Consider the following 11,659-nt stretch of genomic DNA (forward strand, 5'->3'; position numbering starts at 1 on the left):
ACTGAATAAATATATTGTCACACTCTGTTTTAATTGGTTTGTTAATTTCGAGAACACTGGGAGTGAAGTCACCCTTGTAGAACATCACCTCCCTTTTCCCGGACTTTCGACAAGTAATTTGGACGGATTATTTCTTGTTGTCGACAGTCCGGGCATAAACCATGAGAATCGACCCACACCCCACACCCCACATCCCACGACCCACGACCGACACCCCACACCCCACGACCCACGCCAGACACCCCACCCCCCAATCAGTTACAGTCAGTCTTATGTCACAACCAGCATGAAGAGTTTATTTGGTAATTTTAGATTAATCCATGTAATGCGTTAACTGAATGTTTATCAAAAGCTGTAGACGAAATAATGGTACCAGTCTCGGGGAGAGCACAAACTAAAAATAAGGCACGAGGTGACAGAAAGGTGTACAAGGTGGATATATAGAAATACCCGTCAAAACACAACGATCTATCTACGTAGACTCTTCATTGTGTGAGAAATCATTTCACATATCGTTAAAACAACTAATTTCTGATACACATACCGACAGTTTGTCCATAGAGTGCTTGGGGTTCACCTGTCGCTTTATATAACTGCGATTAGTTGTCCAACAAGGTGTATCGAGTAATCCGCTGTTCTCTTTAACCCCCTGTTTAAATATTCATCATGAATAGCATTATTGATCGCATTACTTAAGTCTTTTAAACCGAAAGTCGATAGATTTTAAGACGTGTCGATTTATTGATGTATTGGTTATGCATGTAGTGTATGTTTTTTTAAAGGGTTGCATATACTTACATTGTGATTTGAAATTGACCATATGTATAGCCATTCGAAAAAACCCAGAAAAGTACAGAACATAATATTATTTTCTTTCTCCAGGAACAATAGACCGCACCATTAAATAAAAATACGAACATTTTGTTGCTTTTGCTAAATCATATGATTCAATCTGTTTTATCAACATAAAAAATGTACATAGGTCAGATTTATTTGGTTTTTTTTCTACATTTCGATCGCACGTAATGATTATCTGTTTTACATAGTACTTATGGATAAACAATGAACGAAGATTAAAACATATTAACGTCGACACTTCTTGCTCCGTGTACTGTTATGGGTGAGATTAGACTTTGAAAATATACAGTTTTGACAGAAACAAAGAACTGCAACTTGAAATGATAGTGAGCAACAGTGAGGTGGGTGATTCAGAACCCGAGGAACACCCAGACTTATACTTCTTAATATTTACGTTCAGGGACCCAGTCACTGTGAGACAAACTAGGGCCCCATATCTGTGCGCGCTGATTTCAACCAAGTGGGAAACTATGTCCCGTTCCCGAGGAACCTTACCCATCTTTTATCATAAACTGTCACACCATCATATGACGAAAATACAGTACATTGTATATACCTCACTCACTCACTAACAGAGAGTGGGTTGGGTTTTACGTCGCTCTTAGTAATATTTCAGTAACCCCACGGCGGGGGACACCAGAAGTGGATTTCACACATTGCACCCATGTGGGAATCGAACCCTGGACTTCGGTGGGACGAACGAACGCTGTAACCATTATGCTACCCCCACTGACAAGAAACGTCAATCTGATCAATAGTAGCTATATCAGCATGGTTGTCTAGCACGACCGCCTTTAATGAACCACTGCAAGGTGAACGGCCACACCTCGCAAAAGAGTTATTAATTGTAGTTATCATGTTGACTCATCGATATTTTCTAGTCAGTGTTTCATGCTCTTTGGTCTGTGCAAGTATATGTTGTATAGTATCGAAACTTTTGTCCCTTAAAAGAGACGGAGCACGTTATTAGGTGTGTGTTATGGTAACATGCATGATATCGACCATAGTATGCACTGGAGTCATCTGTTGGGAGTTGGTACAGGCTGCTCACTCTAATGAATCTGTACCCTGTACACTCTAATGAATCTGTACTCTGTACACTCTAATGAATCTGTACCCTGTACACTCTAATGAATCTGTACACTCTAATGAATCTGTAACCTGTACACTCTAATGAATCTGTAACCTGTACACTCTAATGAATCTGTACCCTGTACGCTCTAATGAATCTGTAACCTGTACACTCTAATGAATCTGTACCCTGTACACTCTAATGAATCTGTACCCTGTACACTCTAATGAATCTGTACACTCTAATGAATCTGTACCCTGTACACTCTAATGAATCTGTAACCTGTACACTCTAATGAATCTGTACACTCTAATGAATCTGTAACCTGTACACTCTAATGAATCTGTACCCTGTACACTCTAATGAATCTGTACTCTGTACACTCTAATGAATCTGTACCCTGTACACTCTAATGAATCTGTACACTCTAATGAATCTGTAACCTGTACACTCTAATGAATCTGTACACACTCTAATGAATCTGTACCTGTACGCTCTAATGAATCTGTAACCTGTACACTCTAATGAATCTGTACCCTGTACACTCTAATGAATCTGTACCCTGTACACTCTAATGAATCTACTCTGTACACTCTAATGAATCTGTACCCTGTACACTCTAATGAATCTAGACCTATACTGGATCACATGTACAGTCGAACTATCTCGTGCTACCCACCCATCTGATAGTGGATGTCAGGTTTGAGTTTGCGTCACATCGGCATTATTCCAGCCATACTAGTGACGAGATCAAGTCTGCATTCATAAACATTTAGTACAAAGTCCAAATGAGTTCGCTCGTCAAGCCGAAGACCCGGGTTCGATTCCTCACATGGGCACAATGTCCATTCTGGTGTTCCTCGTCGTGATATTGCTGGAATATTGCTAAAAGCGGCGTAAAGCCCTACTCACTCACTTGTGCGTCTGGATATCTTTAGTCCGGATAAGCGGGGTTCCACTGTACAGAAAGCTATATCCCGGCTATGAGTGACACAGTGAGTCAGGTTATACACAGTGGACGACTGAGTGATCGTAGCTGGAGTACGCCCCTTGTGAGATAGATCCTAGTTAACAAGTAAGCACGGGTTTTGTTACAGACAAAGTAGGCTATCACAATTGGGCGATTCTGAAATTCCAACCCATAACGTACAGATCCTGTTACTATTAAGGGAAGCAACTCTTCAGAGCGAGACGAAAACCCGATGGGCGCAAATAGGCCTCTTATTGGCCCACGTCGCCCTAAAACTATAAAACCAACGAAAACCCGAATGGGCGGGAAGTTGACACTGATAATATTGCTGTTGTAATGTAGCTTCTTGTTCCAACTGTCATGACGATAGCTTAGGTATATGGATGATGTACGAGTTCGTATCAGATATGTAAATGTCCTTCAACAGCCGCCCAAAAGAAAATACTCTTTAAACACTGGATTTTACCAATTTCGGAGGAAAATTGTGGAAATCTTTATGTTTGACAATGACATATAGAATGGTAGAGACATGGAGAGACATGCATGTTGAAACGGGTATTTCTAGAAAGGGAGTGTTTAGAGCGTTTCTGTAATCTTTACACTGGGCATTTGAGATTCTTAAAAACAAGCCAAATAGTTAATTCACACTTTGGTTTTTTGTAGGTTTGTTTTGGCCTGGCATTTAAATTACACAAATCCCCGAGCTGTGTGATCAGACGTTCCGAGGTAGTACCGACTCTGCGTGGTCCCAGCAAACGACGCCTCGGCGAGTGACTATAACCTTATCGGCAGTTCTAGACTCGACTGTACGTGCGGTTGAACATGCGCGACTGTACACGTGTGACGAAGGACAGAACAAAGGCGGCACCTGTAGGCCACTTAAAGGGAGGATGAGAAAGCGTGCATTTCAAGAAACACCATCTTCTCGCGATGTTAACGCAATATGGTCGACTCACTGAGTGGTTTAGCGCCGCTTCGACCACTATTTCGATTACGCTACCGATCAAACGAAATTATGCACTTTTAATAATATGGTTTGCATCAATAGGTAAAGAGGTAAAAAGAAATCTAACGGCAACTCAAAGATGTACTTCCCTATCAAGAGAGGCATACAATAGGTTGCTCAAATATTTTTTAAAGCGGCGTAAAAATGCTCACTCACTGACATGATGTCACTGAAATTCTTCATTAGCCGTGGCGGTATAAAAATATATACGAATCTTCATATTTTTACATTGTATTATGTATTTGTGGAATAATTATAGGCTGACGGGCCGGGTTGGTAAAGTAGGTAACAGAAACGTATATCGCCTGCGACATGATGAGCATGTTACAGAGACTGCAACAATCGGCGAACGCATGTTACATCCCTGGTATGTGTTTCACGAGAGGTGTTCCGCTGCTAAACATGCGCTTAGGGAGACTGTGATCTGGTGCAGGCAAAGACAAACACTAGATAAAGGGACGGAAACAATGAGTTGAATGTACACCCACTGCAAACAACTTCACAGGTAACGTGCAGCACGGGCCAATTTATCTAACCTCAACATCCATTCAACCAATTCGACAGCGTCCTTCAAACCTTATACCTTGCAGTTGTACTGTTTCAGATGCATGTTATGTAGAATGTAGTAAATGTGAACGTTAACAGATATAACATAATGAATAGCAATTAAATATAACCAAATTACCATGAAGGGTCGGATTGGCAAACCGATATTATTGTGTTTAACGTAGATAAACAAACAAGTGCATGTCATACAGGACTCGAGACACTTAACATGAATAACAAAACCCCTCTCAATAAAGACATGCCACGTAATGCGGACATCTGCCTATCTGTCGAATTATTTGGGTTTATGTACAATTAAGGTATTAAAGCATTTATATTTTTGGTAAATTACTAATAATTCGTTTTGGGTTATTAATCAGATACTGCAATGCTGTGTACCGTTTTGTGGGTGTTTAAGCGAAGACAGGTATGTACTTGATCTCATTCATAGTTGACAGCAAGTTATATATTGGCATGTTAAAGGATATGTCATATTTGGTGTGTTAGGTAGGCAATTCCTTCGAGGTGCCGCCACGTCGTCATATGAGCGAAATATTCTCAAGCACGACGTTAAACCCAATTTCACCTCACCTCACCTCAAGGTGCCGCGTTTCGCAGTGGAGGGTTGGGTGCCTGAAACAACTGATCGTGAGTTCGATTCTCAAAGTGTGTCTAGGTTTGTCAGCAGGTCACATCGTCGTGGGTTTCAATTTCACCCAAGTGGTAATTGTATGAGACCTGCATCACTTCGGAATTTCCTGTCATATAAAAATTGACTCTCCCTTATGTAACCGATATACTGTTCAAAGAGACATTTAACCAGTTTGCTGTTGATATTAATTTGTAAGTCAGTTATTAACCCCTGGCACTTCTCAGAAGCCGCTTTCTTAAACATGTATTTGATATGACATTTAAAGGGTATTTAATAACAATTATAGCGGCTATAACAGTTGCCTCCTTCTCTGTGAGTGGACTGTTTTTGTGTTTGGAAACGTAACGCGACTTCGACTTACCTGGTTTGGGATAGTATTTGGAATGAAGTATTTTTAACAGGTTATTGAATTACATGACGGAAGCATGTTTCATGGGTAATTTTGTTATATTTCATTGCTATTCATTACGTAATACCTCCTAATGTTTGTATTTACTCTACTCAAACTCCATCTGAAATAATACACCTTTGTGCATGGCAAAAATTCGTTCACGAAACAAACTAAGATGTATCCGCAATCTGTTTGATTGATTTCAAATTCAGAATGGTCCTTTTTGACCAGAGCGTTATGTAAGTTTTAAGTTGAGGACGTAGCCTCTTGTTAAATCTATGATGTACCTCGTTTACCCACTAGCTCCCTTGAAGCGAATTAATTTCTTTGCAAACTGGGACGGTAGCCTGGTGGTTAAAGCGTTCGCTGGTCATACCAAAGACTCCCCACATGGGTACAATGTGTAAAGCCTAATTATGGGCATTATTGCTGTCGCCCAATCGTGATATTACTGAAACTTTGCTGAAAGTTGCTAAAATTCTGCAACTACATTTATTAATCATTCATAGGCTGATCCAGCGTGTGTGTGTGCGCGCGTGTGCGTGTGAACTAATGTTCAAAGGCAGATCAAACCAGGTCCCTCACACACTATTTGTGTGATAGGTTTCCAGCATGTGCACTGTCCATAGTGAATAATGTCGCCCAAAAGAAGACATCAATTAAACAAGGTCCAAATATACTCCTATTCGCTGTTGTCTGGTGAAGTGCTCAACTTTCGTGTTCAAGAATAAAAGCAATCCGTTGAGATTCCAATCAGATATGTCTGACCTAGTGATTTGCTCCAGCCCCAATCAGCAATGTTCCAGCTCTAGTATGATGCATGATGACAGATGTAATCTAATACTCAAAAACAAGTATGCTAAGGATGTATAATTGGTTTCGCGTTAAGGTATTTCCAGCTTTTGCTTTTTCAATTATTTCTCATGCATTTCTTTTCAAAGACAAAACGTAATTCTGAAGTTAAAATTAAAAACAAGGAATTTTGCAGATTGCTTTGTAATCAGTTTTGGAAATATGAAATACATTTTCTCTCCATAAGCTTCAAGATGCTAATGGTTAACTTAGTTTCAAGTTAATTAGTTCTGGAAATGAACACTATCAAACAGTCTGTATCATTTGATCTTCTCTTTCACAGAACTGCCAAAAATACATCACCTTGAGAAATATTCTAGGTTTTAGTAGATCTAATTCAGGATCTTGTTTCCATGGAATTTCCAAAAAAGAAAAGAAAACAATAAAAAGCATCAAACCTTTGACGATTTTGTTGTGTGTTGCCATGTATATGTGAACCCTTGGAGTGTTGTTATCCCAAGCTATTTGTTAGTTTCTCAACTAATGACATCAGTTCACTTGTACATGTCATACTTCACAGTGGTGGATGATGAGGCTAGAACACTTTGCAAGCAGCGTTATGTTGAAATACTCACAACATTTATATATTTTTATTTCACAATACATCTTAAAAGACTAAAGTGTGATAGGTGAAATACAATGTATATCAACAAAGCGACATTTCCATTGCTTAACAGCATAAATAACTCACAACAATAACCATGGTAGACAACTAAATCACCAGCTTGCAAAGACTGGAATAAGAAGCAAACTGGACTTAGGCTTTTCATTTCAAAATTCCCAACCAGTATATTCCCCGAGTCCACAGACATTATGATTTTGACTTTCTGCTGGTGCCAGGCTTTGGCTTCTTTGGCTCAGCATACTTGGCTTCAAGCTGGGCGAAGAAGTCGTCTGCTGAAGCACCCCGTGATGCATGTCTCTTCTGAATCATAGCCTTTAGGGAGTCTGTTTCTTTCATTCCAATTTCTTTCATGGCCTCCTTAGCCTCTTCAGCCTCAGCTTCAGCCTGTAAACATACGATCAAGGCTTCAACGATGGAAAAGAACAAATTTTGTGACTGATAAAATAATCTGACCAAAACAAACCACCCCTGCAGAACAAATGGGTGGTGTCTTGGTCCATGTCGTGTCATTTCAGGATACAAGTGTTAGTGCAACATTCATTGCTGTATACAAACAAGCTGCCAACAACAACCTACAAATATCGACCTGAACATTAACACTGAAACATTCACGGCATCATACGCTTCTAGCCTGCGTAGGAAAACCTCATTGTTCCAGTATCATATGTTATTATATGGGCTATTAATTTCTCAATAATAGAAAAAATTGAAATCTGACAACTGAACTGGTAGCCTGGATCAAGTACATTGTGTACCCCTTTCGTGGAAGCTAAGGCGTTATGTGCCAGCAATAGTTGCCTAACTCTGACAGTGTGGGTTCACAACCCTCCAAAAAGTACTTTACTGTGAAAATGTAAGCCAAAACATAACGTGTTACATTTGACCACTTTCTAAATAGCATTGTGTGTATTCACATTATTCATAGTATCAACCTATCTTTGCTTGAATAATTCCCCCCCATTGAGAAAATCAAACATATAGTATTAGTGTCAGTAGCCTAAGGCCCTATGTGTTATCAGCTGGTATATACAGCCAACTCACAGAACAATCTGAACTGTAAATACAGGAAGTGAACAAAACAGAGTTTGACAAAGCCCGAACTCACTTTCTTTACTGAGCATTGTTGATGTTCATCCCGGGAACTTGTAAGTGATATGATTTAATAGGTGTTTACAAAAGACCAATACCACTTTATAAATAGCTCCTAAAACTAGAGATCTTGACATAAAATCTAGACTGATGAAGTGGTTGATCTGGCAAATCTGTATATGTTTATACAAAGATCATACTATCTGCTAAAACTACAGTGGCAAACTATTGACTAAGAACACTACTATTCTTGTTTATTTTCACTTATCAATGGAAAGTTCATTCAGATATTAAAAAGTGTTTTTTCAAAACAAAAGAAATCAAATTCCTTATAAGCTCACTAAGCTCACAAACCTCTTTCCTCCTCTTTGACTTCTTTGTCTTAGATTCTCTACTAAAGGCCTTGAAATCTGGCACTTCATTCTTCTTGATGAGCTCTTTGAGTATTTTGCCAAATCTTTCTTCATCATCAATGGTAGCACACAACACACTCTCAAGGATCTGGTCCATGTCTCCCTCAGACTCCAGATAGGCTGCCTTCAGGTCCTTCAGTTCCTCCTTAGATCCTGCACAACAAGGAAGCAGTGAATGGATTCTGTTGTCTTAGTCAGCTACAAACTAAACAAATGTTTTCTCATACAATACTGACTGACAGTGACTATGCTTTTTACGCTGTTTCTAGCAATATCATCCCAGGGGACACCAGAAATAGGTTTCCCACATGGGTACACCATGTGGGTAATCAAACCTGGGTCTTTGGCCTAGTGAGCGAACGCTTGAACCACTTGGCTACCCCACCTCCCCCATACAATACTGAAATGGTGGAAATAAAATGGAGAAAACAAAACATGCTTGTGATCATTATTACATAGGCCTGTATCATTGGTCCGTGGTAACAATACTTATATGTGTGCTTGTTGTTCAACTCTGCATCCAGCAATAATTCATCTGTATGAAGTGGTATGTAAACAATAAGGTCTGGAGCAGACGATCCAGTGATTGACATCATGAGTGAGTAAGGCTTTTACGTCGCTTTTTGCAATATTCCTGCAATATCACGGCGGGGGACACCAGAAATGGGCTTCACACATTGTACCCATGTGGGGGATTGACATCGTACACCTGAAACTGTGCATCTGCTCTATGGTGATGTGCATCAACCAAGTCGGAGAACCTGACCACCTGGTCCTGTTAGTCAAGCATGGGCTGCTGAAGACCACTTCATAGGGATTCATATAATTAACAAAGATCCATGCAAACAGAGATAGATCACACTCCATCAATCTTATCTCCTCCAGAGCTCCAGATAAGATTTAGCTCATGTGGGTACTGTACCCACTGTATTTTTTTTGAGTGGGTATTATGAATGTTGAGTGGGTATTTCATTTTCCGTTACCCACTGCTTTCAAATATGTGCGTATTTGAGTCATTTTACTCACCTAAGGTATGTTCTGCCTTATGTCATACCTAATCAAAACCAACTTAAATATAATGGAAATGATTTCATAAAAAATCACTCATCCTATACTGACAGTACAACACTTGTCCAATACTAACAGTACAACTTGATAGCAATCGATGTCTTTTTCATTACGCAAGCGATTTTTATAAATATATTTCGTACGCATTTGTTTTAAACTTTTTGCGTATCTAACATTTTTAATGCGTAATTGGTACGCAACAATTATTTTTCAATGCGTAATTGGAAATTTTCTATGCGTATTTTACCCGGATACGCAGCTTATCTGGGCCTCTGTCCTCCCATCTATATAGTGACCACTTACAACCAGCATATGCTGCTGGGGTAAAATTCTAAACTGTGACCCACTCCATGCCATGCTAGTACTATCGGATTATCAACAGGAATGTTAAATGATAAAATCAATATACATTTCATGAACTTGTCAACAAAGTAACAAAAGACCTAAAACTCTTTACCATTGTTTGTTGCTACTCATATCATCAGTGAATTGTCTTTTACAATTAACTTTTAGAGCAAATTACATGTACTCCTTGATATTATACACCATGTATTGTTTCATTTCACAGTATATTGCATAGAACCAATCTTTTACAGTGATTGCAATTCATACCTTTGTACTTTTTTTCATATTGCTCAATATCTTTGATGGATATCTTGGCAAAAAGCATTCTCCAGTACTCATACCAATCTTTGTCCTGTTCCACATCATTCTCCTCATCAATGTCCCCTGAAGATGAAACAAGCAAGGCATGAAGTGTTTACAAGATCAATCTAATGAGCTTAAAGGAAAGCCTGAAGTATTTATATGAAAGCTAAGAAATCTGTGAACCACAGTGAAACTTCTTATATATTCTAGTTATATCTATGCTAGACGTAGCATTAAAAAGTTGGTTATAAATGGCATTTGGAAAACATATAATTGTTATCTCAAAAATTGACTCGATTTATTAATCTAGTTTTAGTCACTGTAAAGACTGTCAAAAATCCTTCCGTGGGGCATGTACAAAGTATCTCTGGACCACGGGATAAATAGTTTACCAGTTTCATCATAAATTGCTCGCTTCTCTTTATCGGACAGAATGCTGTAGATCTTGCCGAGAGTCTGGAACTTTTTAGTGGCCTCACTCTTGTCTTCCTGCTTAACTCGGTCTGGGTGTACCTTTAGCGATAACTTATGGTAACCTTTCTTAACTGAAATAAAGGACAAAGTTTACACACATTATCAACAGATTCCATAAATACAAAATATGACATGTTAGATACGTCATCACTAAAGATAGCCTTAAATAAAATTAATTCACGCACAAAAAATACACAGCTGGGAACGATCTAATAAGTTAGTGACATGTTTTACAATCGCTACTAGCTATGAAATACATCAGGCTTAGGGTTAAAGATAGTGTTCTGGTTAGGTAACCACGAACATAACTCTGTCCACAAAAACGTGGGAGGAACGATCTGAATTCTTCCCTCCTCTTATTATTAAATTTTAATATTAGCCAAATATTTTACAAATAGTCGATCAACTTAGCATTCAACAAAAAGTTCCACCAGATAATATTGAAACAAGATTAGGTAGAAACCTAACTGTGTCCAACTGTACATACAAGACCCTCTCAACTCACGGCTACCTACACGCAAGGTATTTGTTTACATTCGCATTTGTGGATCACACTCGGCCGTCAGATTATAAGACATGGAGACGGTATCGTACGTACGTAATAGATCAACTTACTCTCTTGTAGGCTAGCAGTTTTTCTTACTTTCAGCACATCGTACAGATCTTCCGTGTCATACAGATCACGACACGACTCTAAAAGACCTGGCATTTTTCTTTGTCAGCAAAAACTATCTATCGTTTGGTAAAGCAGCGCTTTCGCGCGTTATTTCACGACATCTCTAATCGTAGAGAGTTACAGAGGGGGCACAACTTGGATTAGATTGGAGTGGCCTCCCTTTGATTGCTCGATTTGTTCAAGTTACCTAGTCTATATTTTATGTGCCGCTTCTTTCATTATGCTCTGTGGATTTGAGAAAAGAGTCGTGTAAATTTTGAATGTATATTTATTGGTAACTAAATCAGATCGTACTATTAGTTCTTTTTAGGCCAAGGTT

At 39.0% G+C, this 11,659-nt stretch overlaps 2 protein-coding genes across 2 annotated transcripts in view; one reads left to right on the forward strand and one right to left on the reverse strand.

Moving 5' to 3' along the window:
* Positions 1-3,674, forward strand: part of LOC124283350 (UBX domain-containing protein 4-like) — a 39,240-nt gene extending 35,566 nt beyond the window's left edge. The window contains exons 11-12 of the mRNA XM_046719390.1: positions 1,286-1,318; positions 3,564-3,674. Of these exons, the coding sequence (XP_046575346.1) occupies positions 1,286-1,318; positions 3,564-3,674 (144 nt within the window). The remainder of the gene's footprint in view (positions 1-1,285; positions 1,319-3,563) is intronic.
* Positions 3,675-6,922: 3,248 nt separating this feature from the next.
* Positions 6,923-11,457, reverse strand: LOC124283309 (dnaJ homolog subfamily C member 9-like). The gene is made up of 5 exons (XM_046719341.1): positions 11,280-11,457; positions 10,583-10,735; positions 10,155-10,271; positions 8,416-8,627; positions 6,923-7,356 (listed from the first exon to the last, which is right to left on the reverse strand). Exons 1-5 carry the CDS (start codon positions 11,371-11,373, stop codon positions 7,159-7,161), a joined length of 774 nt encoding a protein of 257 aa, XP_046575297.1. The 5' UTR covers positions 11,374-11,457; the 3' UTR covers positions 6,923-7,158.
* Positions 11,458-11,659: the final 202 nt, after the last annotated feature.

The sequence above is a fragment of the Haliotis rubra genome, unplaced genomic scaffold (genome assembly GCF_003918875.1).
Source record: "Haliotis rubra isolate DU_JTF1 unplaced genomic scaffold, ASM391887v1 Scf313, whole genome shotgun sequence".
NCBI classification, from domain to species: Eukaryota; Metazoa; Mollusca; class Gastropoda; order Lepetellida; family Haliotidae; genus Haliotis; species Haliotis rubra.